The sequence below is a fragment of the Trachemys scripta genome, chromosome 7 (genome assembly GCF_013100865.1).
Source record: "Trachemys scripta elegans isolate TJP31775 chromosome 7, CAS_Tse_1.0, whole genome shotgun sequence".
In the NCBI taxonomy this organism is placed as follows: Eukaryota; Metazoa; Chordata; order Testudines; family Emydidae; genus Trachemys; species Trachemys scripta.
The window spans coordinates 55,317,409-55,345,060 of NC_048304.1; the positions used below are offsets into that span (position 1 = coordinate 55,317,409).

Consider the following 27,652-nt stretch of genomic DNA (forward strand, 5'->3'; position numbering starts at 1 on the left):
GGGGAGGGGGGAAGGATAGGACAAGGTTAGCCCATTTAGAGATATAGGAGCCAGCAACACAGTCTGGATCCAGGTCTGAACACTTCCTTGAAGCCCAGAGGTGTTTGAACCTGGAGTTCTAGATCTATGGTGTTACACAACTTGCAAATACAAAATAATAACATCCATGATTCTGCACCGCATCAGCTGAGACAGACATCTCTGTTATAGTCTGTCTTTTTCGTGGCTAGTCTAACAACAGGGAATCAGCTGAGACTGACTTAGTACCCTGGGATCCAAGGTGGGATGGGAGCACTCCGATGGGTGTCAGAAGTGCACGTTAGACTGAGGCTGGGTGTTCTTGGGCGCCTGAGAGCCCGGTAACCCCGACTTGGGCAGGTTGGGGTAGATACTGTTACCATTTTGGGGAGAGCTCCCATTGAGGTTGCTTCCCAGCATGTGCTTTGTCTGCCAGCCTTCTTGGTTTTCCTTCACCAGTGGGTCTAGGTTCCGCTGGAGCAGTTCTTCCTGGCTGGGCTGTTCCTCCTGTTACAGAGGGGAAGAAATGGACGTTTGCACTGTCAACAATTTACCAAGAATACTACCAAAGGCTCCATCGCCACAGTTGGAGAGAACCGGGGCCATGCACTGATTGGGCTGCGCACTTTCATTGGGGTCTCCTCTCCAAGTCCCATATACCTTCCATGGGCCACCAATGGCTTGCGGATTAGCCTCATCAGAGTCTTTTTTAAACGTGTGCAATTCTTTTCTGCAAAATGCTGCTTGCAAGAATGTCGCGCAAATGCACATTTCCAAGGGAATGCTCAGGCAAATGTCTATTCACTGGAGCATTTCCAGCAGCTGTGTTCACATGGCCATGCTGAGAGTCCTTTGTGGGATTGGCAGTGGTTCTGAAAGTGCTCTGCAGTGGAGAGAGGTCTGCGTACAGGTGATAATTAATGGGCCAGGTGCCACTAGTGGATGTGGTCTGGGCATTGGGGTTGGAACCCTGCAGGCAAGAGGTTTGGTGTCACATCGACCCTTAACGCAAAGGGGTTGTTCTTCCAAAGCGCTGAGCACTACTATAGGAGCAGAGCCTGGAAAACAAGCCGCTAACTGACCCAATGCATTCAGGCAGGGAGAGACCCCTCAGGCCAGTCGGACGGGGACATGGCCTGCTTGCCGGGGAGCTGGCTGGGGTGTCTGTCTGAGGACAACTGACCTTGCTGATGTTGTCAAGCAGCTTGCCCACCAGGTCTTTCCTCTGCAGTTTGTTTCTCTCCAGTGCCTCCAGCTTGCTCACCACTGAGTCGATCTTGGACACGATGCTGCCGATGGAGTGCTCCAGCTGCAGGACCCGTCGCAGAAGGCTGCGGAAGAGAGCATGAGCCCTTGTAAACCTTCCCCTATGACACAGGACAGGGTCAGCAGCAGAGAACATACAGAGCCTGGCCAGATCTCCCATGGGTGTCAGCTGGCGGAGCTTCAGCTCAGTCAATGAAGCTCTGCTGATTTATACCAGCTGAGGCTCTGGGCCTGCGGCTATGCTTTCAGCTGTGGTTAGTGATCATGCTTAAGACAAATTATGTCCCAGGCAGGTTAACCACTGGCCAGGTAATGTGGATGGGGCCAAGCTATTTCCCCACGTGGTTAGGTGAGCCTCCCAGAGCAGCCTTGTCCTGCTCCAACCTCTGTCTCAGTATGGCCCTACATGCCTGGCCCAGGATCCTGCCTGCTGTGGCAGAACCAGGATCTCTGGACTCCCCGTGTTGTGCGTTAAGCCCTAGACTGTGCTCCCTCTTTGGGAGAAATAGTCCTGCCCTGCCTACATCCTCACACCTGACGAATAAGGGCCAGATCCTCAGCTGCTGTAAATCAGGGTCACTCCTACACAAATCCTTCTGGTTCCACTGGCTGAGGGTGCCCATTCCACCCTCTGACCTGAGACCTGGGTGTGTAGCATGACCCGCCCTTGCAGAAGCAGCAGCTGGAGAGATTATTCCAGACACATGCCAGGAAATTTTCCAGCAAGGTGTTCACAAAATAAGCAAACTCCATTACAAAAGGGGCCAGACGCGGCCTGGGCTTTCTGTGCGCGGTGGGAAAACAACATGACTAGATCACACTGGAAAGGTTTCACACCCGTGAGGCACAGGTGGATGTGGCTCCATGAGGGGGCAGGTCAGCAGGAAATCAAGCCCTTTGCTTTCAGACACTGGACTAGCACCAGCAGTGACCCACATTTGGAATTCTTCCTCAGACACCCAGGTGGACTTATTGGCGTGATTGTTCTTTGCATCCGCAAAGGTCAGATTCTCATCCAGTTTGTTATCACCGTAGGATTTGCCCAAGTTTTCAATCTCTGCATTCAAAGCGACCTAGAAGACAGAGAGAGAGACACACACACATGGAAAGCTGGATTGTAGTTTTAGCCAGACTTACCAGGGTATATTTAATACATAACAACACAAGCTGTCAAAAACCTCATCTTCCCTTGCAGTGTATGCAGAGATGCAGACATGGCACCCACTTATTTTACATGCCTGCCCCAGGATCAGGACCCAAGGAATTTAGGAGATTGAACTGTGTCAAAAAAGGGTTCCCTTCTCAGCCCACCCCCCCATCTTTTACCCTTTTCTCCTCTAGGTCATGCCTCATTCGCTTCTGTTCCTCTTCATCAAGGATCTGGTTACCGTCTTTGTCAAATCTGGAAAAGGCTGCTGTGATCTCATGCTCGGCATGACCCAGCCTAAGACAGGAGGCAAAGAGAATGGATCCAAAAAGACACAAGGTAGAGCAGTTCAGTATGTTACTAGATTCTAAACCAGGGAGTGTCACTGGGGTACCTTCCTTGGGATAAGAGCAGCACATTGTGGGTAAATGCAGGTTAGAAGAACCAGAGCTGGGTGGCATTTTATGTCAGGAACTTTTTTTTATTTGGCAAAAAAACCGCAGATTTGACAACACCCAAAATGTTTCAAGAAGTCGTGTCTGTTTTGCCAAATTGTGGTGGGGAAAAAAAATCTGAAAAAGTTGCAGTGTTTTGTTTTGACATTTTCCAGATGAAACTTTTTGATATTTTGGAGTCAAAATGGCTGTTTGGAAATGTTCACATTTTATAGGTTTTTTTTTTTTTTAATGTAAAAATGTGAAATCCAAGCCAAATTTTCTTCAGCCTTCTGATTTACTCAAAAATGTGAAGTTTTGGGTCAACCCAAAATAATCACCTGCCCCAGTTTTTCAGAACTGCCCGTGAGCTGAAAAATCCATTATTTGCACAACCCAAAGTCAGCGAAACAGGAATGAGAATGGCAGCAAAATCCCATTTATTATGCAGCTTTAAATGGAGGGGGAAAGGAAGGGTTTGCTGGTGAGAATTTAACGCTGGACTTTTCCAGTGCCCGGAAGTGAGCTAACTGCTTCATGGGGAGCAGGCTGAAGAGCTTAGAGTCTAAATTCATCAGGTTAATTGAAGAGAGGTAGTGAGGTAATAGCTAATGGGGGTAGCAGAGTGAGCTCTGGATAGGCCGGACAGATCAAGGCAATGTGGAGAGTCAGGGGAAGCCAAGGCTGGAGAAGCAAGGTGAGTGGGTGGGGGAAGAGGTGGCTAGAAGGTTGGGCAGATCAGGTTGAGATGGTCCACATGGACGACACTGAAAACCAGCATGGCAAGCTTGAATTAGCTGCCATGCTGGTTGAGGAGCAAGGGGAGGTGGTAGTGGATATGGGCTCATGTGAAAGTTGTTATGTTTCCTGTACATAAAAGATGCAATAGGTAGCTCTCTACCTAGATTTACTGCACATTAAGGAAAACAACAAAGAAAGAACAAACATAAAGAGCCCACGAAAAAGAGACTGTACCATGCTTTATAACGTTCTGCATCTGAACTGACACACAATGAGGCAGCTGCCTTCCACCACCTCACCCCACTCCCCAGCAGGCAGGGATACTCCTTTGCTTGGAAAGGCACAGGACACAGACACAACCCAATCATGTCTCAGATACAGAGCTGGCCCATGCATCATAGCACAGCCCTGCTAGCTTCTGGAGCCATCACTCTGCATTGCCTGGTGTTTAGGGCTGGATCCGCAGCCAGTCTGAATCAGTGCAGCTCACGCTGATTTACACCAGACAGGGATCTGGCCCTTAAATGACTAGGGTTTAGAAAGACCAAGGGAAGGGCACGTCTGAGCATTGCAGCAGAAATGTAACGAACGTTAGGGGAAGCTCGCAAAGAGCGAAGCAGAGTCGTTCTGGGAAATCGGGGCCCTGTAACTGACCAACTTACTCTTTCAAACTGTTCTTAAAATCCTCAAACTCTAGCTCCTTTGTCCCGTTCTGGAGAGCCTTCTGAACGTCCGAAATCCGCTCTTTCTTCAACTTCAGCCTCATCAGCGTCTTGTGGTAGCCCTGGGGTCAGAGATGCCCATGGAGGTTTAATGGAGATGCAGGGCAGACAGAAGCAAAGCAGAGATAGCTGTAAAACACTGTACAGGTGCCAGATGATACAGGTAACACTGGGATATGTTAGTCTTGCGTGTATGCAAGACTTTCTTCACTGACTGAGCCACCTTCCTTCCCAAGCCATAAGCATCACTGCCTAACACAGAGCTCCAGCGGGGGCAGCCTCCTCACACCTCCTATGGCCTCAGCTAGGGGAGGCTTCCATCTGATTCGGCTGGGAGAGTTGCAGCTGCTGATGGGCAGTCATCCAAGTCAGGATCTTGACTGTGATCACTCACAGGGTGCCCGCCCAGTGCAGACACTGCATAGGCAGAAAGGGGCACCACTTCATTGATTCCAATGGCGGGGAGGATGGTTCTGCCCAGGTGGAATCTGGATAAGACCTCAGGATTTGCCTCCCCAGGGGAGAACCCTGCTCACATCAGCTGTCTGGAGTCTGCCCCTTCCCCTGGCTCTGATCAGAGGGCATCACATCAAGGCTATCTGGAAACATTTTGACTGCAGTTGGGCACTGGAGGGAAGGTGGTTTTGGAGTGTGCCTGCCTGCCCTTATCTGAGGAATAAGTTTCTCTTGGCCCCTTTCTACAGTCCCTGTTTCCACTGCCAAGCTTCTCTTTCACTTGGGTGGAAGAAAACCACCTTTCCTTTGGAATGAAACAAACATGCTGTGGATTTCGGGATGTGGCCATAAGCATGCTACACAGGAGAAAGATCAGCACTGGTGGCAGCTATTACTTGGGAATTTGGGAGTCTGGAGGGAGAGAAGCTCAAGCCACAAAATGCAGACCCAAAGTTCAGGGATGTTGGAAGTTTGGCCAACAGGGCCAACCATGTTTGGATCCAGATGTGGAACTCCTCCTGCCCCCCAGGACGGATCTGGAGGCTTGGCGGAGCCCCCTCTCTAGTACATTTCATGTGAATTTGGGACCTGTGGTGCTGCATTCACTTTCTGGTGTGTTAGGACAAAGCGAGCTGGGGGTGATGGGGCTCTATACAACCTGCTTCAGGATGTCTGAGAGCTGCAGCTCGTTCTTCTGGTTTGAAAGCTCCTCCTTGACTTCTGAGTAGGTGTCGTTGATGATGGCCAGGAACATGTTCTAGAGAAAGGAGAAACTAGCTGAAGCAGACTGAGCCGTGTGGCCAGCCCGCGCCAGTTCTTTTTCTCCCTTACGGCCCCGGGGTGGTGGCAGTGTTTCGGGGAGGACAGGACGGAAGGAGCAGTTTGTAAGTGACTTTCCACGGTCAGACAGCAACACTGCCTCTCAGCACAGTATCTGTCAGCAGGGTTCAGACAAACAGGAAGCCGTTCCCACCCGGTGTTGCTCCCACTGAAAACACAGGGCCCGGGGCGAGGGGACAGTGACCATAGACCAGCACAGTGCTCTCTAGAGAGGAAGGAGGCTCGTGCTTATGGCACTGGATTAGGACCCAGGACATCCAGATTCAATTCCAGACTCTGCAGGATTCCCTGTGTGGCATTGGGCCCAAATCCACAAAGACATAGGCACCTCAGCCCTGCGATGCACGAAGCCCCAACTTAGCTGCCACCTGACCTTGCTGGTGCCTATGTTTCTGCCTCTGGGTGTGCACACTGCTGGTGCAGGCAGGTGCCTGGGTGCCATTCTTACATCCAGGCCCCAGCGTGAGCCTCAGGCCAGGTGAAGATAGGTGCACTCCTGCCGATCTCACCTGTGGGGCCCAATCTGATAGGTGTGCCCTGAGCATGCTTAACGCCACACAGAAGGTCTGGGGAGGCAAGGAGCTGGCAGCCTCCCCTAGCACCTTTCGCTCAGTGGTTAGGGCATGTGAGAGACCCTGGTTCAATTCCCCCTCTACCTGCTGAGGAGAAGGGATCTCTCCCCCTGGCCTTGCATAGGGAGCCTAGACACCCAGCCCAGGGTTCATGGATTCCAGCGATTGCCAAGTCACCTTGGCAATACCAAAGTCCCTTTGTGGATCTAGACCTGAATCTGCCTGGGCTCCAGTTCCCCATGTGCAAAATGAGCACGTTAATAATGTGCTCTTGTCTGTCTCCCTCTGTATGTCTGTCCAGCACCTAGCCCCACAGGGCCCTGATCTCAGTCTGGTCTGCGCTGCTGCAACGCACAGAACAATAATCTTCATTCTAGGCAGATTAGCCCCTTTCGCTTACCAGCAGCACAAAGAAAACGAAGAAGACATAGGTGACGAAGTAAATGGGCCCCAGCACCCTGTTGGCATTGTCGATGGCATTGTAGTCAAAGTCGCCAAGTATGATCCGAAACTGGGTGAAGCTAGGAACAGAAAGAGCCCAAGGTCAGCACGGCGCCTGCAGTGTATCGACAACACAGCTTGACACGTATTAGAGAGTCATACACTTCGAGACAACTTGCTGGCCGTTTTCACAGGGCTGAGTCCTTGAAACATACCAACCTGCATGCCTTCCATCATGTTGGCTGCCCATGCATTTCCTGCCTTTCGATTTCTGCATGAGATGGGTCTACTGTGCTCACTAGAGCTGAGCATACCATTTGTTCTGCCAGCACGTTAGTGGTTGAGTTTAGCCTTGCTCTGCAGGAGGTGCCCACGCTGTGTTGATCAGTAGGGTGAATGGAGGGCTATGATTGGCTTGAGATTATCAAAGCTGTCTGATGGATTTACGTACATATAATAATAGCCCTGAGCTGCATCTGAAAAGCGCGAGATCTCAGAGTGATTTACAAAGGAGGTTGGTACCATTACCCCCATTTTACAGATGGGGAAACTGAAGCACAAGGCAGGGACATGACCTGCCTAATGTCACCCAGCAGGCCAGTAGCAGAGCTGTGAATAGAACTCAGGTCTCCCGAGCCCCAGTCCAGTTCCTTTTCCACCAGCAACACTGCCTCCCACTGCTTTCCCAAAGCCGGCCTTGAAAATTTCAACCATGGTGATCATGTGTGGTTCTCATGCCTCTAGGAACAATATTATGGGATTAGAAGGGTGTAGGTGACAGTGTAATGGGGTGGTCACCCCGCTCCTGCCCTGAGGGGGTTAAAGCAGCCCTGGAGAGGGCTGTGGCGGAGAAATGCTAGGCTGATTGGGGGAAGCAGCTACAGGTGGGGCCATGCCCCAATCAGGCCACAGCTGGCCCTATAAGAGGGCTGAAGGCCAGAGACTGACAGACACTCTAGCTTCCTAGAGAGAGGAGAGCCTGGCTGCCTGGGAAGCTGAGAAGGGTATCTTGGGTGGAGCAGTGCTGGGAAGGGTAGAGGGAGCTGGGGAGCTCCAGTCTAGCAAGGCTGCAGGCCGAGTTAAGGGCCCACAAAAGGTACGGGGGCTGCAAAGGGGCAGCCCACAGATAGGCAGAGGCAGCTGGTCCAACCCCCCTTGCCGTGATAAGTGATTTATAGACTGCAGTCTGCCCCAGAGAGCAGGGGCTAGATGATGACTGGCAGTAGCTACTGAGGCAAGGTGGAGATAGAGGGTTGGGGTTTCCCCTGGGTGGGGAGACCCAGATTGTGGGTTACTGCGGGAGCAGAACCCTGACATAGAAGGTCTGGGAGGGACACGGGGGCCAGCGGCAGGCAAGACACCGGCTTGCAGAGGGTGCTCTGGGCTGGAAAGAGTTAATTCCCTGGACGATCAGCAGGAGGCGCTGCACCAGTGAGTCTTCGCCCCGCCGCAGACAGCAATTAAGGTGCAACTGAGCTGTAGACTGTGGCTCAGAGATTTTGCAACAGGAATGTGGTTAGCAATGCTGTGGATGATGTGTGAGCCAAAAGACAATTCAGATCAGTTTCCTACAGCTGGGCTTATTGAAGCAACCGACAAGAGGCCAAGTGAGGTCCCATCCAACATGCAGATGAAATTTCACTAGCCACAACCAGGCAGCCCTGGGTCCCTGACAGTTACAGACAAGGTTTTCCCCTCCCTTGAGGTCTGTGGAATAAAACTCTTCTATGCGCCCCTGAAGGGGGAGTCCATAGCAGTGTTTGGCTATCATGGCATGGCTCTGTGTAGAAATCCCGTCTACAATTTCAACCACAGGGGGAAGCTTTTCACTAGACATTAGTGTTAAACAGTGGTTCTCAAACTTTTATATTGGTGACCCCTTTCACATAGCAAGCCTCTGAGTGCGACCCCCTTTATAGATTAAAAACATTTTTAAATATATTTAACACCATTATAACACTGGAGGCAAGCGGGGTTTGGGGTGGAGGCTGACAGCTCATGACCCCACCATGTAATAACCTTGTGACCCCCTGAGGGGTCCTGACCCCCAGTTTGAGAACCCCTGTGTTAGAATATGACCTTGAAGAGTCAAGTGAAGTAACACCTACAATTCCATCCTGTCTAGCATCGTGTCGTCTGCTCCTGGGTAAGCCCGACTCGAACTGGAGCTAACAGTGAGCAGCTGCTACGATGTTAGACACATCTCCATCTACACTGACTGCAAACATCATGTGAATTAACAAGACTGAGGTCATGTTCCAACTCAACCTCACGTGCTAGCCAAGCCCACCCCGGAGCCAGCAGGGGCTCAGTGCAAGTCTGCTTGGGGGATTTTCTCCTGTGGCCATGTGGAACTGAGGCCCTCAAACGCATTTCACTCAGGCTGAGCAGCTGTCCAGTGAGATGGACACACCTGACAGAGGCCGCTGGCTGGAGTGGATTTGGAGTGGAGCCCTAGAGGTGAAAGCTGTGACTTTTGCTTTAAACTAGAAGCCACAGAGTTGGAGTCTTCGAGCCACAGCAAGAGGGGACGTAGAAAAGGTGGATGCAAAGGAATCCATTCGGAGGGGTTAGTTTTTCCTAATATAAGTGAAATATCCCACTTCCTCCCTCATTTCCTAAGTAATTTCCAGCTGTAGTGTGGATCAGCGATTTCTCCTCCCCCTTTTATTTAGGGGGTGTGAGGAGGAGGGAATTTACTCTAGAATCACTGGGCCTCTTTCTCTCCCCGCCACACAAACAAGTTCCCAAGCTCCCTGTCTAATCCCAGTGGTGATCACCCACACACTGAGCTGCAGACGGCTGTCACTTGCACCCTCCCGGCCTCATGACTGCAGTATGGTTGTATGGGTGTAACCGAGCTGAATTTGCCCTTCTGCATGTCATGTGCAGCACAGGTCATCCTGCTGGGGGGGGACAGGAAAGAGTTTCTCTCATTTGAATTAGTGCAGTTAGATCATTCATTAATGGTCTCATCCATAACCCTTTGAAGTCAACGGGAGTCTTTCCCTTCTACGGACGTTGGATCAGGCCCTGAGTCTTTCCCTAATCAACGTAGCCAAGAGGCAAGTAACAACCCACCTGCAGCAAAACCCACACAGCCAGGATGCTCAGTGCACATCACCTGGAGCTGGAGCGGAGTTGCTCAGTATGGATCTAGAGGGGAATTTACCCACCGTGCTTGGGTGTACTGGGGCCAGCAGGGCTGGGGAGAGCCAGAGCTGGTTGGAAAATGGATTTTCCATTCCATGGGGAAGTCTAACATCTCTAAATCTGTTTTCGTTCTGAAAAGTTGAAATCATGAAATTTCCCAAAGATTGAAAATTGCAAACAACTTCAGTTCAGGGCCACCAAAATGCTTCCTTTCAAGAAGGTAAAAAAAAAAAGTTTCATTTCCATTAAAGGGAATGCAGTTGATAATTCTATTGACAACAAATGAGAAGGAATAGGAGCCAGCTCCCTCTCCATGAGCTGTGTCGGCTCTGCAGGGACTGCATGCAGTGACAATGGAGGGGTCTCACTAAAACAAGCAGCTGTGACTCTGAACCCACCCAGGGACGAATCTGCTGAGAAGATACTGCCCATTGTGTCTGCACAGGGAAGGACTGCACTTGATGCCAAAGAATGAAAGGGTGGCGGGAAACGGTGAGCAGGGAAGGGAAAAGGAGAGAGAAACACACTTACATGCATTTAATAAAGGTGCTAAAGTTTTCCACTTGCGTCCCAAAGAGAAGGTACCCCAGCTGGGCGTAGGCAAAGAACACAATGAAGAACATAATGGCAAAACCCAGGATGTCCTTGGCACAGCGAGCCAGCGTGGAGGAAAGCTGGGTCATTGTTTTGTTAAAGCTAATGTACTTGAATATCTAGGGGGAAAAAAGACAGGGGTAAGGTAAGATGTGGCCATCTCTCATATACATGCACACACTGAGTTAATAGTATCACTACAAGAAACAATGCAGCAGGGCAGAAGAGAAGGTAGAGAGGAAGGATGGTCCAATGGTTAGGGTGTCCAGGAGGGAGACTGGGTACAATTCCTGCCAAAGACTTCCTGTGTGACCTTAGGCAACTCACTTAATCTCCCTGTGCCTCCGTTTCCCCATCTGTGCAATGGGGATAGTAGCCCTGCCCTACCTCCCAGGGTGTTGTGAGGATAAATGCATTACAGACTGAGGCAATGAGGACCAGATAAGCATAGAATACAGAGCCCAACCTGTTGGCTTTGTACCAAAGGCATGTCGCTGCCGGAGTCTGCAATGGTCATTCAGCAAGGTCAGCACTGACTGATGGTCATTATCAGCTGCTGGCTATTGGAGGACCAATGTGAAAGGAGCTGATTGTCTCAGCCCAGCTCCTAGTGTGCCCATGTCAGGAAAATCACCACAAAAATCAGCTCCAATTATCATTCTTTTTGACAACGTTAGTAGAGGGGCCAAGATCAAATGGGTCTGGAAACTGGCCTTCCCTTTTGTCCTAGAGGGGGTCCTAGCAGGGCAGGGTCGGGCTGTTTGGAGAAACTTTCTGTGCTGTGCAGCTTGTCTGCTGTGCAGATAAGACGACGTCTCTCCAGGGCTGTGGATACGGAGCTTTCCAGGAGCACTGCGCGCAGAAGGCTGGGCTCTGATTTCTCCATCCAGCCCCTGCCCATGGGAACTGGCTTTTCTAATGGGCAGATTTCGAGTGGGGATTTTTTGAGGGTGGGGGTGGGGGGAGTCTTAACATTTAATTTTTTACAAAAATATAATTGAAGGAAATTTCAAAAGCAAAAGTCGTTTCGAATTGAGACGTGAAACCTTTTGTTGCAAAACAATTGGAATTAAACATTTCCACTTTGTGGGATTTTTTTCTGTAGTGTTGGGATAAAATTATGTGGTGCTCAACACCATAATGTCCCGTTTTGTATGCCACAGCTCCCAGCTCATCCCATCTCTCCAGAGCACAGATTCCGTGGTGTGCAGGGCTTCCATGTGGAGAGTAGGACCCGAGGCAGAGATATTCCTCTCCATTAGCCTGCCCCATTCCCACCTGCATTTGCTCCTCTCTGTCCACACCAGGGGAGGGGAGATTAGCGCCCCTGAACTGTGGCCCACTGGGTTCTTTCCCCACATGCTGTTCAGATGGTAGAGTCTCTCACAAGAGCCCATGCGGTACCTTAATCCAGGCAAAGAACAGGTTGACTGCATTCATGTTGTTGTACTGAGTCTGCCAGAAAGCCAGGAACTCAAAGTCTGCATAGATGTCAGGGTGCCTCAGCAGCTCTCCCATCAGCCTGTTCACCTCGATGGTGCGAAAGATGTGGAACACAATGGCAACGATGGACAGCTGAAAAGAGGAAACGGCCTGCGTTACCGCTGGGCCTCCAGGTTCACTGGGGATTGGGGCTAAAAACATCAGAACTCCTTGGTATCGGTCCATGGGGCTATTTCACTGGAGGGACTGGCAATAAAGGTGGGTGGTAGGAACACACTGGCTTAGCCCCTCATCCAGCCAAGCACGTGCTCAAGGGGGAGATCTGCAAAGGCACCGAACTGCTATTGAAAGTCACAGCCTTAGTGCATGCGATTGTCTCCTTCTAGTGGTTCAGTCTGAGATTAGGGCAAAGGTCTGGGCCAGTTCTGGTTTTAGCTGGGCCAGTTCCCCTGCTCTTAACTTTCCTTTTGCTTTTCCATCTTTGCCCCACATCCACCCCCACTTACCAGTATGACCACCACATCCAGGATGTTCCAGACACTGGTGAAGTACTTGAGCCTGTGGATGCGCAGCTCCAGAATCTCCTCCACCACATAGTAGAAGATGAAGATGCAGAAAATGATCTCACAGGCCACAATGAAGAAGTCCCAGGTGCTGACATATCGGATGAGCTTCACCGTGCGGATTTGCCAGGAAGGGATTGCACCACCGGTGGCTGGAAATTCAACTACTAACCTGGAAGGCGAGAAGGAAATCCAGAATGACCATGAGACTGTTGTATGTTCTTGAGATGCACTGGGCTCATCCCCTCCTTCTGATGCACCTGCCAACCCAGGGGCGTGGGAGAGTCAGGCACATATATATGGCTTTTTCAATCATCTCCTCTGCCTCGCTGCGCATGGGGAAGGGAACCAGGGACCAGTGAAATGCCGGTGGTTATGGTGGTAAGATAAAGGCTCCTTATTAACCATGTGGCAGCTACCAATAATACTGACGCTCAGATCCTCAATGGGCGTTCAGTCCCTAAACACCTGTGAAGACTGGGGCCTGAGTCCCTAGCCTGGGTGGGCCCAGACTTTCAAAATGGCTTCACACGCAGCAGCTCCCATTGCTCCCAGGCACTGCCTCTCACAAGGGATACGTACAGCACCTAGGACAGTGGGGCCCCAATCTGATAAAACGAGGAGCTGCTGGTCTGTTGGAGGGAGTGGGATCTGGGCAGGTGAAGGATCTCCTGGGGAGACTGGACGAGAACGTAACAGGAGTTTATTTGGATTGTGTCCAATTTTCATCTGAATAATGGACTGTTTACTTATTGCTGACCCGGGAGCACTTCCCTAGCTGTGCTTTACTACCAGCTACATGATACTTCTCCTTAGGCAATAGTTACATTAGGGACCTATAATTCTGCCTGCCCCGGGCCCAGCCACCAGGAAGAGATTTAGCTCGGTTCATCGTACACACAGTGATCTATTGTGGGTCTTTATGGTGCTTGAAATCACGGCAGTAGCTGGCATCAAAGGTGACGGGGCTCAGGGAAGGAGATGTCACCCCCGCCTCAAAAGTCAGAACTCATGCCTCCTCCATCTCTTCTGGTTAGAGAGGACTGGGAGCCAGGACTCCTGGCTTCTCTCCCCAACCCAGCCTTTAGCTCATTATATGACCTAGGGCAAGTCACTTAATGTCTCTGCTGCAGGCTCGCAGGACAATAAGGGCCTACCCCACAGTGAGGCACAGGGGCTGAATTCATTAATGTGGTAAAGTGCTTGGAGAGCCTTGGATTAAAGGCATCAAGGCAAGGCAGGGTGCGAATGTCATGTTTTCAGTGCTATGTGATGGGATTGAGGACAAAAGGGTCTCCACCGCTCTCCACCTACCTCAGCACGCAGAACAGGTTGATGTTTGCATTATACACTGAGAAGTCAATGAAGACCACCCGGGTGCCCCGGTCCAGCCACAACTTCTCCTTCAGGACTTGCAGGGCTTCCGCACTCTCCTCCCGGGTCATCTTGAGGTCTATGTAATATCCTCCCCCACTATAGCTGGTTAGTCGACCCCAGTGGGACGAGCCGCCCAGTTCTTCCTCAGAATGGTACTTCCACCTGCACAGGGAAATCCACAAGCCACCCTTGAGAGGCAACGTGACCCAATGGCTAAGGCACAGAGTTAGGACTCAGGGGACCAGCTGTCCCACTGGGTGGCCTGGGGCAAATCACTTCTCCTCCTGTCCTTTGCCACACTGGAGTATTTTGACTGTAAGCTCTTCAGGGCTGGGGCTGTCTCGCGTTGTGTTGCTATCTGGCGCCTAGCACAACAGGAGCCCCCAATCACAGCCACTGCTACAAGACATTGGCCGTCACAGGCCTAGCCATGCCGCTGACCCCTGCTGGCCTTTACCTGTCACCTTTCTCAGGGTGGAATCATGTGATTCTCCCATGGTCAACATGGGACCTGGCCGCAGTCCCCTGTGATTACCCTTGATTAGGCAGCAGGCCTCATTTATCTTCAGCGCCTGCCATTCTATTCCCTCCAGCAGCAATGACAGTGGTGCTGCCCAGTGACCAGGCAGCCTTCTTTAAAGCAAAGTATGATTTAGGTAGAACTACAACATTATAGAGAGAACAGACTTGAAAACAATGAACAGACAATGCACGTGTCCAGCGTGCCAGGGATCTATTCATCTTCCACTCCGGGACCTTGGCAGAGCTAAGCTTCCAGCAGAGCCACACAAGACTGTTCAGGTGTGCGTGACAGTCTCTTCCTGTCACTCACAAACCAGTTCTCTCCCCGACCCCTCCCCTTTAGGGAGAGATTTCTTTAAAAACTGTCAAGTTCTTTTGATCACTCTGCTTCCCAAAGACCAAGTTACTTTTTAACTGTGTCTGGCTCACTGACTTGCTAATCCCAGCACTGGCAGAACAAGCCTTGCAACTGCTGGAGACAGGATATAGAATCCCCAAAACTAATAGTTTCCCCCTTTGTCTTGTAATTGCCCTGCGAGTGTTTGCTCAGAGGTTGCTTACCAGGGTCCATTGAGTGGCTTCCCTGCTTGTTTCTCCCACAGTCTTAAGATAGAACAATGCATTCAGACAGGCAAGTCTCATAACCCCAGGATATAGCAAGTTCACCTTACTGACCTAGTCACATACAGTGTTAATCAAAATGATCACATCTCAATATTCTCTGACTATAACATGGCAACTCCACAACCAGTATCCTAATATGAACCAAGGGTGAGGAAATCAGACAGTCTAATAACAGGTGAACTTCAAAATGTTTTGCAGGTTTGGTTCAGTTCAGATAAACATCCAGAAGTCACAGTTCTTAACTGAATGATCCTAACATCTGGGGTTGGGCTGAGAACAGGCTATCAAGACCTATTGGACTTGGTTCTTTCTCATGGGTCACAGACATTATAGGGGAAGTAGCGGGTTTTGTGCCCTCACTGCATCTGGTCCAAAAATATTCTCTCCCAGGACTGTGTCTTCATCAACTTAAACTACAAATACAAGAGTCTCAACCTAAGCTTTCTTCTGAGCATGGCAGTTCCTAGAGTTTTCCCCAGCAGGAACCTCTTCTGCTCCAGCCTCAGAGAGACCACTGAAGCTTTTTTAATATCCTTGGTTTGGAGCCAATAGGACCCATCTGGTCTGGCTGCCAGTGGGAGTCAGAGGGAAAGCACTCTGCAGGCCTACATGGGATTCTCACCCCCAACATCCTGTTACCCATGGGACTAGCCTTTCACATGGTATTTTAGCAAAAGTTGGCCAAAGTTCCGGCAAAAGTCAATCAAAGATTTTCCAGTGCAAAGGAGTTTGGTCAGAGGGGCACACTTACGCAGTTCCATTGATGAGCCCGAAGGAAACTCTTTCCTCCTTGTCCTCAGAGTACACATCGTAGCAACCTGAAATGTCCTCCTTAAAGTTGTCATGCACCACACATGAGTTGTTCTTCACCTTCAGCTGGCGCAGACGTGGGACACCGAGCAGCAGATTCTCATAGTAGATGTAGGACTGGGTGTTGTGAGCTAGTGACTCATTGTTGTACCATTTGGTCCAGTACAAGCTATCCAGCAATGGGCCTTGGGCATACTGCAAAAGAAGAGGAATCAGGCATCTGGCTCAAGACAACTACCCAATGGAATGCCCCTGAAAGCTGCAGGGACTTGTCACAACCAGGTGTCAGCTTGTCATGACGCCCTTGCCCTCCCCGTATTGCTGTATCGTGGCTAGATGGAAGGGGGATGCCTTTAGAAAAGGGGAGGATGGGATGGAAAATGGTGAACCAATGCCCAGGTGCAGTGGGAGAAAGGCAAATCCATAGCTCATGGTAGGCTTTTAAATGGCGGAGACAGACAAAGGCAACTCGTTACAAGCTATTTCTAGCTGTCTGATCAGCACAAGAGGTCGTGGTGTCTCGCCAGCATTCATGCTGCTTGTGCCATATCATTTCTCAGCTTGTTCTTTAGCAGAAATCCGATGGATCCTATGCACCTGTTCCATCATTATTCATTACTCTGATGAAAGCTGCAGGGACTTACAATCAAATTCCCTCAGGAGTCTACATAGGCTGAGAGCCAGGGCCTGATTTTCACACCAGTTAGGCATGCAGTTATCACACATAAATCAGAAGGTGCTTCTTGTTAAAGCACTGGAGAAAGACGCAGAAGCGCTATTTCCAATTCCTAGCTCTGCCACAGACTTCCTGTGGGACCTTGGACAAGTCACTTAGCTTCTCAGTTCCCCATCTGTAAAATGGGGATAATAGCACTTCCTTTCTCCCATCTTTTGTCTGTCTTGTCTATCTGGGTTGCCAGTTCTCTGGGGCAGGGACTGTCTCACTGTGTGTCTGTACAGCGCCTAGAGGGATATCAGGGCCTCTAGGCAACACAGTAATGGAAATAAATCCTGTGCTCAAATAGCTAGATATGGCTGGTGAATTTTGTGTGTGCAAATGACAGTGAAATTTCTACTGTTCACACAGGAAGGGAACTAAAATTGACAGTCACAGAAGTCAATCAACAGGCAGAAGCAAATGGAGCAACAACACACTGCCCAGAGGGACATGGGCCAGCACAGGGCTCAGTGTGGGAAGATTTCTGTTTCCCAGAACCTGGGGACTGTACTTGGTTGTACTCACCCCCCAGAACTCAGCCATGCTCCCAATGGACTGGAAGGAGACCCCACTGTCTGAAGGGGTGTGCAGGAAGAGGTCGGACATCACTTTGGTGTAGTAATAGGCATTTGTACTGGTCATTCCATAAGTCACTAGGAGAAAACAGGAGAGAGGGGGATGGTTCCCCTTGCACATGGATATTAGAGACTAACATTAATATCAGCTCTACCTTAGCAGAGGTGAGTTTGGGAGGAAAGAGGAGAGAATGCAGAAGGAAGAGAAGAATTTGATGCTCAGGGACTCTCCAAAGTCCTCAGCAAAAGTATTTCTGAATTCAGAGGGGCCTCTCTCACTGGGGATGAAATCTATTTCAGAGCTGCAGTGGCTTGGCTTGCTGGGCTTCTCCAGAGCAGCAGGTTGTATGCAAGCAGCCCAGCTGGACAGTTTTAAAAGGGCCTCTTTTTTACCATACAGAAGCACCTAAACTGAGCTCTTAAAGGGTGACAATGCTTAAAAACAACAGCAGCAAAGTACCTATCTTCTGTGTGGGCAGGGTTGGACAGGGCCCAGGAAAGGAAATGGGGGAAAGTCACTATTCCTTTCCAGGTCCCCCACCTTGCTCCAGCGACCTGCTCCACCCTCTGACCTGGGGAAGTCAATGGGACTCCTTAGCTCCTTAGGGTTACACATGCACCCAAGTGCTTTTCTGCACCAGGGGCATAGACATTTAGCACCAGCTGCAGATGTTCATAGTCTAAGCTTTTTGAGGAGCCAGGGTTTAATCCCTGGTGATGACTAAACTGATGGTGGTTATAAGTTGATGAAGAAACCTTGCCGATTACAGCTCTGTTTCTTTCTGCTTACTCGTCCACTGTCTTACACAGGCATTTTGCCATGCATAGCCATTGTTCAAGTCCTAGGATTCATAAGGGCATAGATTCCAAGGCTGTTCGAACATCTAGTCTGACCTCCTGCATATCCCAGGTCAGAGAATTTCAACCCGGTACCCCGATATTGAGCCCAAGAACTTGTGCTTGGCTACAGAGGCATCCAGTCTGGATTTGAAGACTTCAAGGGACTTCCCTTGGTGGGAAGCTTTAGATTAGTTTTCACTCAACAAGAATCCAGACCTTTGAGTGGGATCTAACACAAATGACACACACACACTTCTCTCCCAGGCAAAGAATCAAACACTGCAAATCCTAAGACCTGTCTCTCAATGAAAGGGCTTCCTGAAAAAGCAACCAATGTTCAAAAACTGACTTCTGCATGACTCAGAATAGGTGTGTGTCTCAGTCATACTGGAAGACTGATTGGGATGCATCCCCCTGTGCCTGAGCGATAACCACCCCGTTTGGTACCTTTGTGTATCTGTTCTGCCACGGGGCGCATGAAATATAATCCACTGCACCATGCAATGCCACAGGTGCTCCTTTGAGATAACAATGAACCTTCCCAAAGCAAACAGCAATTGTTCTGCCCACACAAAGTACATTACTATTCGGTACAGAGCTGCATTATATCCACCCCCGAGGACAATGTGAGCTGCCATCCCCCTTATCATCCTAACCACCCTTCCCGCATAGCCCATCAAGATTTAAAGGGGAAACGTCAGTTCCCTGCGTGTGTTTGAACAATGTGGCTCAGATTCCAGGAAGCTTCGAGACCTGGCTGTTTGCATTTGTCCTTTGCCCCTACAGAGCTTCCTGGCGCAAATCTGAGGAGGGGCTCTTGTGCAAATCTGCAGTGGCTTGATAGAGGTTAATGGCCAGAGCTTGCGCTGAGGTCTGGGAAGCATGGCTTAAAAGCAGGAAATGACAAGTCACTTAGTGCAGAGGCCTTGTGCTGACGTCTCAGATGCTGAGATGTCTTCTTGGGCAAGTGGCACCTGGGTGTGAGCAGTTACTCTGCAAAGCCATACCCTCTATGGAGGACTCTATGCCCTCATGGGTGTTGTGCTCCCCTGGGTGTGTTGTCAGCACGTCTGTGAGCACACCCCGTAGCTTCTTGTTCTGCAGTTATCTGAGCTGCTCTGATTCTTTCCCAGAGAATTGTGGGAGAACTTGTTGGTCCTTCTGGCTAGATAGAGGGAATCATGGGAAGGCGCTGAAGGAAGGATTATCAGCATTGCAATGGTTTAGCCTGTGTCCACACTGCAAAGTGAGCGGGTTACCAGCCCACATGAAAGCCTCACTCGGGGTTTTAGCCGATAGCCCCGGATGGGGCAGTTAGCTCAAGCTGAAAGCACCACCAAAGTCGGGTGCAAGGGTTTTATGTGTGGATGGGAGTTAGGGGAGACACCTGAGTAAGAGCCTGGACAACTATGAAGTGAAGAAATACTTTTCTGCTCATCTTGTGTAGGACTCCTCCGAGATGTGTTCTTCTCTCAGGAGCCAGCTGGTGGGGTTTGCTTCTCTCACAATCCCAGAAAGAAGCATCAGTGAATGCACTGGAGTTGTAGAGTGGGGCAGTGGCCACCAGGATTCCTGGGCTCTCTGCCCTCAATTTGCTGTCTGAACTCAGACACGGCACTTAGGCCATCATTTTCAGAGGTCCTGAGCAACCGCTGCTCCGGCAGAAGCCAACTGGAGATGTGGGTCTCAGCCCTTCTGAAACTTAGACCCCTTAACTACTTAACAACTGGGTCTGGCGGTACTTAACTCCCTTGCAGGGAGCTTGGTGAGGGTCAGGTAATTGTCTGCAGAGGCCATAGGGAATGCTGGACGGACGGTGCCATTGGAGCATAGAGAATCACCACTAGAGCTAGTCAAAAATACCCTCTCCCCTCCCCTGGGTATATTTTGAACATTTTTCTTCATTTCCCCCCCAAAATTTCCTATGGATTTTTTTGTCAGTGAAAAACTGAATTGTGAAACCCCAAACTGTGAGGATTTTTTTCAAAAATTGAACATCTTTTTGAAAGCCAAAAATGTTTCTCTCTCCCCCTCACCCAACAAAAAAACCCTGGAAAAGGTCAACTCACAAGAAAATGTGTATGCTGACCATTTTGATGAAAAGATTCCAAGCTGTTCTAAAGATTACCAAGATCTGGCATTGACCAGCTGTGTAATAAATTAGTGTATTTTTCCCTCTGCCGTTACGTGATGTTGCTATTTTACTGATTTAGTTAAGAATGTGCCCTCCAGAGCTCTGGGTGCACATACGAGATATTAAACATCCCATAAATTAGAGCCAAGATGTCCAAAACATAAACCCTCCTAAACAGAGTTACACACATAGACACAGACCCATCCTTGAGCCATCCGGACAGCTACTCACGTAGGCAGATATCCACCAAGAAGATGACATAAACAAGCAGCTCTCGCAGCGTGGTCTTTACATACAGCTCTCGGTCTTCAGCAGTATTCTCAGTCAGAGTTGTCCCCCAGAGGCCTGTTACGCATAAAGCAGCACCAGGTGAATTTAGGGTGAGATTGTCAGAGGAGTTAGCTGCTCAATGCCCATAGAAAAGCCCTTGGAAACTGTTGGCATCACAGACCCACTGACTAAAGTGATGCAGCACAGGCAGGCGGTGAAAGGGTCGCTCATCCCAGCAGAGCATGTGCTCAGCTAGTAGCTGGTCCACATAAGAGGATAAGAATCTACTAAAGTGCCAGCTGAAGAGGGTTGTTCCTTTAGCTCAGGTGGTGGACACTCATGCTTTTCATGCTGAAGGGACCTGGTTGAGGCCCTACTTGTTGACAAGTAGGGGCCATCTGACAAGCTTGTCCATCCCATGCTGACAGCGCGCCTCAGCCCTGATCCAGCAGGATATGTCTAGTCAGTCACCCTCTCTTCCCTGCTGGTAATCACATCCCCGTCTGCACCATCAGTCTGCAAAACACCACTCCCCTGTCCTCTCAACTGAGCCCCTCGGTGCCTCTCCCCTCCCCCTCTGCCTGTCTCCATCAGGCCCCGTCAGTCCCTCCCTCCTGCCTCCTTCTCTGTCCTCCACCCTTCCCATCAGGGCTCGGCAAAGGCCGCAGGAGAACGTTCTCCCTGTGTGATGGCCAGCGCACAGGTATGGGGGTTGGCAGGAGGCAGACCAAGCCCCATCAGTCTGAGCGGTGGCAACTCAGTGGGATGCTGGCCCTGCCAGGTCTCTGTATGTGGAAGAGCAAGTGCTTGGCACAGTGGGAAGAGGGTACCTGACAGGCAGCCTCACATGTTCATGTGATGACACTGGCCATCCAGGCAGGACTTCCCTAGCTGAGCTGCATCCAGGCCGGGTGCTCCAGGGTCAGCATGGGCCTTCCTGTGTCTCTCCAACGACACCCAAAATCTCTGGGCCTGGGCGATGCACAAACCCTGAGGAGCCCCTGGAGGAGATGATCCTGAATCAAACACCGTGACCCCACATCCTGGGGCTGCAGGAAATCGAGGCCCAGCTCCTCCTCGGATGTCAGTTGATGTGGCTCAATTGACTTCAATGCAATTTACACCCCGGAGGGGCCAGCCCCAAGGAGCTAATTCTGTGTCTTGAGCCCCTATGCACTTGACATAATAGAAGCAGCTCACTGAGCATCGCCTAATGCTTGATCAGGCAGAATGGAGCTTTTTCCTCCAAGGACCCTGACAGCGCGCAGCTAATGAACTGCCTGAGTCCATTAAAGTGCTTCCTCGTTCTCTCTCTAATGGCTCCTTTGTGTGATCACTCAAACTTTCACCCACACATGTCTAAACTTCCACTTGAAAGCCGGGCGGCTTAATCCACATCAGTAATCACAATGGTTCTCACTCCTTTCATATGGTCCCAGTCCTGGTACACACCTGGGGCAGAGAGATGGGCACAGCTCTGCCTGATCAAAGCCTGAACACCCTGAGTGCTCTCTGACAGAAAAAGGATGGGCATTCGCTCTGGAGTGTGCCAACATGGTGCAGTGGCGTGCACTCGCTCCCTGCTGTCCCAGGGCAGCTAAGCAGAGCAGAGAGCATTCTGCTCTGCATCAGCACACGCTGGTCTCTGCCTTTCAGAGCAGCAGCCCAGACAGTTTGCTGTTTGCCTCTCTGGGTCACATGCACTTTGAGACCAGCTGAATTACTGTTCGTGTGAGTGACCCAGTGAGGCAAACATTGGCTTGAGGTGTCTTCAAACCAGAGATGGGTTTCACATCAAAACCCTGCATGCAAACGCCCCTGAGCTATGGGGGTGGAGGAAGGAGTGGAAGCCAAATCTAGAGCCAGAGCAAAATTTCACAGCTCTACCAGGTCAAACAAAACCCTGGATGTGAGGAGGAGCTCAGCCTCAAGGAGGTTATGCACTTAAGGCACTGGAGAGGGATTCAAGGGATCGGGGCTCAATTCCTGGCCGTGCCCTAAACTCTCTGTGTGACCTTGGCCAAATCATTCTGTGCCTCAGTTTCCCATCTCTGAAATAGGGACAATATTCCCTGTGTCTGTCTTGTCTATTTAGACTACAAGTTCTTCAGAGCAGGGACTGGCTCTTTCTAATGGTACATCTATGCTGGGAGCGTACATCTCCTCAAGCTGGAATTTCCCTGTGCTAGCTCTGATGGAACCAGTGCCCTAAAAACAGGGTGTAGCTGCAGCAGCCTGAGTGACAGGACAGGCTAGGTGCTCCAATCGCTTCCGAGACCATAGGCATGTACTCAGGGCAGCTAGCCCCTGGGACTGCAGTGGCCACACTCCCTTTTCACTGCGCTAGCATGGGTATGTCTCCTCGAGCTGGGATACCTTCTGTGTTTGTGCAGCACCTGGCACAGTGAGGCAACTAAGCCCTACTATAACAATCAACAATAACTACCAGGCAGTAAAGGGTTAAAGGGCTGGAACTCCACCATGCAGATGGGGCCTCATCTCACCACCAGCCCCTTGCTTGATGTCCTAATGTTCTGTTGCACATGTGAAGAGGTGCAATAGGGTCAGCCAGGGCTAGGGCGACTAGATGTCCCGATTTTATAGGGACAGTCCTGATTTTTGGGTCTTTTTCTTATATAGGTTCCTATTACCCCCCACCCTCATCCCGATTTTTCACACTTGCTGTCTGGGCACCCTAGCCGGGGCTGATGTGCATTTCAGTCTGCTCTGGTAACCCACAACAGGTTCCTGTGAGCAGGACGTGGGGTTTGCAAAACACCCCCGCCCCCCAAACCAGTGTGGGCTGCAATAAGGACTACAGGATTGGTCTTTCCTCTGAGATAGCTCCTGAGTTGCCATGCTGGGCTCTGGATTGCGTTCCAAGTGTCAGTCCCTATATATATCTCCCTTAGCTGCTTCACAGGGAAGTGACGCTTAATCATCAATGATTATCAATTGCTTTGAAATCTTTGGATGCCAGAGGCGAAAGGATTGCTACAGGTAATGTTAATAACAGGAGCAAATAGAGCTGCGAGGACATGAATACCCTGTTTCCCAAAGGATTGAGATTTTGACATTTGTCTTTGCTGCAATTAGGAACAAACCCCCAAATGCCCAGAAAAAAAATCGTTTTGAGTTGATCAAAATGTTCTGGTTTGATGTCGCCTTTTAAAAATTGTTACATTGTAATGTAGGCTACAAGGCCCCCGTTACAAAAATTGAAGCAAAAGGTCTCTGCAAATTGAAAAATCAAAATGTTTCACTCTGAAAGCATCAAAATGTGACATTTCAACACTGTCCAAACTCTCCCACCCTGCTCTCTTTTCCCCTCCCAGAATGAAATTTTGGCGAAACCTCTATGGTTCCGTGAAGTGCAATGACTTCCATGGAAAAGGATGGTGTGATGGAAAATGGACCTGTCGCAGTGTGAGCGTTCAGGAGAAGCCAGCGGGCTGCTTCATCCCTGGAGAGCAGGGAATGGAAGCACTTTGCACTGCTCTCAAGAGACCGGACCCTAGCCAATGATCACATCTGTCCTGAGGGGTCCAGTATGGAGCTGTGGCCATGGCTTCGAACACAGGCTAGGGCACAGACCATGGGGCTTTAGAACAGGGTAGAAGAGAAAGGATCCCAAAAGCCTGCTACTCACCTCCCCCCAAAACCCATTCAGTCAATGGGCCAGATCCTCAGCTGATGTAAACTGGGACCTCTCCATTGACTTCACTGGAGCTACCTTGCTTCAGCCCAGCTGGGGATCTTGTCTCCCTGGCATCCCAGAGCAGGTTGTGCACTGCTCAGTAATTTTTCCGCTAAAGCTCCGCTTTCAGCAACACAATACATGTGCAAACACCACCAACAACTATACCAACACTGGGCTCCGGGTGCACTGGACACAGCAGCTGCAATGAGAACGCACGCCAGGGGCCCTCAACGGGGAAAAGCTGAACTAACTCCCAGGCAGGATGGCGTACGTTCTGGTGCATGTTTGGGTGGGGAAGTTCAATAACACTGTGCCGGTTTATCAGCTAAGAGATCCTGCAGGAGTCTGCTGATTCTTGGGGCAGTGGGGAACGAGGGGGAAGAGACAGAGGAGTATCAAGGAAAGAGTGGCAGAGGTGGGGAGATAAAGAGGACAAGCTCCTCAGCAGGGGTCAATTGGCACTGAAGTTATTGCAACAACACCGATTTACACCAGCTGAGGATATGGCCCAGAAAAAGAAACGTCAAGACAAAGATGAGTGCAATCAAAGAGCTAGGATTTGGAGATTGCCTCAGCTCCTATCCCCAGGGATCTACCTACCTAAGGCTCCCATTAGCACAGCATCCAAGCACCTCACAATCCTCCCCCTCCCTGGTGGGCAGGTCCACCCTCTCAACATTGCAGATGGGGAACTAAGGCCTGGAGAGATGATATGGCTTGCCCGAGTCACCCAGGAAGTATGTCGTAGAGCCTGGAATTGAAACTGGATCTCAAAAGTCCCAGGTTGGCCCCCAAACCACTGGCCCATCCTCCCTCTCTGGAACAAACCCACATAGCAGAACTCCTTCCCACACGATGTTTGCACTTCAATGTTGTTCTTCAATGACATGGCCTCTCCCCAAGTTTTAAAGCCATCCAAGCCAAGCCTCGACTTTAACCTATGGCTTAGAAAACATGCCTTTCCCCAGATGCAGGAAAGTCACCCACCACCTGGCCTGTCCCACTGCCTGGCTCTGCCCTGGACCCTTCTGCTGACTGGAAAGCAGCCGAAATGGCTGTGTCAGGAACTGAGTTCTATCAGGACTTTGTTTTCCCGTGTATTGTATTTTCTGAATAGACAACCCACCTAATTGTCAATTACTGAAGGACAATCTCCACTCCTTGATATATTTTGCTTTCCACAACCAAATCCCTGTACAACTTTTCATGAGTGATGTACCCGAGTATTCGGATTCTAATATCTAAACTGCATTGTTAAATCTAGTCACCTAAATTTGGGTTATTGCTGATTATGTACTCTATGTATCATCTAACTTTTAAAAACTAACTTTATATTTGTGGATAATCTAAGCACTATACCCAGATGTACAGATACTCTTTCCCCAACCTATGTATTATATAATTTTTTTAAACATTAGCTTTAATAAATTGTTTAAAATTGTTCTCCACACCATCAGCATCCTCCAGGGGGACAGGATGGAAGGAGACTCAAGACCAGGCGAGCCCTGCATTATAAGCAGTTTCTCCATGTATAAGGTGCACTGAGAATTAATTAATTAATTAGTATCTGCAAGTGCCGTGAGGATGCAAAGGGCTTGCTGCAGGTCAAGTGTCATTACTAGACTATACATTAAGGGCTGAGCCAAAGCCCATTAAATCAATGGGAGGTTTTCTATTGACTTTCTCCGGCTTTGGATCAGATCCTGATGACACTGCTCTGTACACGGGTAATCTTTGCCTACAGGGGGCAGTAGTGGATTAGTCAGGGAGGGAGGGGAGGACATGATGGTACCATAGGGGTTTTCAGTCTCATTTCTTGGACATCAGCATTACACAGAGATCGTATCTGGAAAGGGATTTTTGTTTTTGAATTATTGATCTCAGTTTTCAAGCATCACGCTGTAATTATGTCACAGCACCCCGAGCAAAGGAGGAGTCCTGTGGGGACTGCAGACCTCAGAATAAAACAAAGTAAATAATGCATTAGCCTATCATCCCCTGTAGGCACATTCCTCCTCTCTCAGCCTCTGTTTCCAGTTGGGCTACTGGGCCAGAGGAGGTCTACATCTCAACGCTATTGAGGGATGCCATCAATTGCTCTAGAGACCCAATCCAACTCCTATCAGAATCAGTGGGAAGACTCAATGTGTGTTGGATCTCGCTCTAAATGGCAGCCCAGAAATCTTTGATCATATAAACTACAGACATCATACAGCTGGTCTAGACAAGAACAGGTTAGACAAACACCTGTCAAGGATGCTCTAGATGTACTCAATCCTACCTCAGTGCAGGGAATGGACTAGGTGACCTCTTGGGGTCTCTTCCAGCCCTGCATATTCATGATTTACATACATGTTACAGTGGGTACATTTGCACAAGGGTTGTATTAGAAACTGTGATTAGAACGCCACAGAATTTACAGTTGGGGGGAAAAAATTACTAGGTTATGTTGCCAATTCATTGGCCACCAGTGCCGGGTTTTTCCCTACAGTTTAATGCATTCTCCAGCCTGGTGTTTAATTCCTCAACCCATGAGGCTTTTGCTGGGAGATACTCAGAAATCGATTAGATCCCACTGCCGGGAGCTGCCCCAAGATGCAGCCTAACTTAGTGTTTCTACCTTTGAGCCCCCTTACTGTTCCATCTAGCCCCTTGTGCCAGCCTAAACAATTCCCCTCTCCCTACGCCCCCCCCAGTTATCTTTTAGCAAAGCCATGTACAGTACATATAGCTCTTATGCTCATTCCCTATAGATTAATCCCCACAGACCAATCGTGTGGTGGCTTTTCATCTTCCAGTTTTATATACATATGTATATATAGGAAGTGTTGATATGGGGTCACTATTTCCCCCTCTAGAATAAAAAACATCTAGGGAGGGCATATTGTCTAATTCCTACAGTAAGGGGTTGGAATCAGGATGCCTAAGTTCTATTCTAGGCTGTGATCTCGAGCAAGCCCCTTAGCTTTTCTGCCCCTTGGTGTCCCCATCTGTAAAATGGGGACAACAGCTACACCTCAGAGATAAGGCAGGGAGTGTGGGATCAGGGCTCCTGGGTTCTGTCCCTGGAGCTGACACAGATTCATTGTGTGACCTCAGACAGAACACGTTAGAGGAGTGCTCAGTATAGCTATGTGCAGCTTTCCATGTTACACAGCTGCTCTATGGCTCTTGGCTCCCAGGGCTGCTCTTCACATGGGTTTATAAACACATTCTAACCAGACCCCCAAAGTTTTACCTCGGATGCATTTGAAGACACAGAAGCAGCACTTGGGCAAGGGTTTCTTCTTCACATCCTCCGCCTTTTTCCTCTCTTCTTGGTAGGGAAGGGAGTCCCCCAGCTTCTCAATGTTCTCATAGGGGTTCTCCAGAATGGCTTTGGGGTTGTAGATGGCTCGGATCTTCAGAGAGGCAGAGGGGGAGCCATTGTAAACAGGATTGTCCCACGCTTTCTTCCCCAGGGTCTCTAGCTCGTGCTCCTCCTGGGCTCGAAAGTGGCTCTCAGCTCTGTTGTTTAACCGGGAGGAGCTCATGGCGGTTCACCAGGGAACGATGTGCTTTTAATTCACTCACTGGTGCAAACTGCCTGGAGACAGAAATTCAAAGCTGGAGAAGATGAGTAACTTGAAGGGAACTTGTCAGAGTCAGGGAGCCCCTTTGCCAGGCGAGTCCGGAGTGGCTGAGCACTGGAT

At 49.8% G+C, this 27,652-nt stretch overlaps 1 protein-coding gene across 1 annotated transcript; it reads right to left on the bottom strand.

Moving 5' to 3' along the window:
* Positions 1-27,652, bottom strand: PKD2L1 (polycystin 2 like 1, transient receptor potential cation channel). The gene is made up of 15 exons (XM_034777923.1): positions 27,199-27,652; positions 20,222-20,335; positions 16,967-17,094; positions 15,665-15,918; positions 13,705-13,929; positions 12,334-12,562; positions 11,789-11,959; positions 10,322-10,503; positions 6,597-6,717; positions 5,443-5,541; positions 4,269-4,390; positions 2,611-2,728; positions 2,221-2,357; positions 1,202-1,349; positions 1-525 (listed from the first exon to the last, which is right to left on the bottom strand). The coding sequence occupies exons 1-15, from the start codon at positions 27,491-27,493 to the stop codon at positions 307-309; spliced, it is 2,562 nt and encodes an 853-aa protein (XP_034633814.1). The 5' UTR covers positions 27,494-27,652; the 3' UTR covers positions 1-306.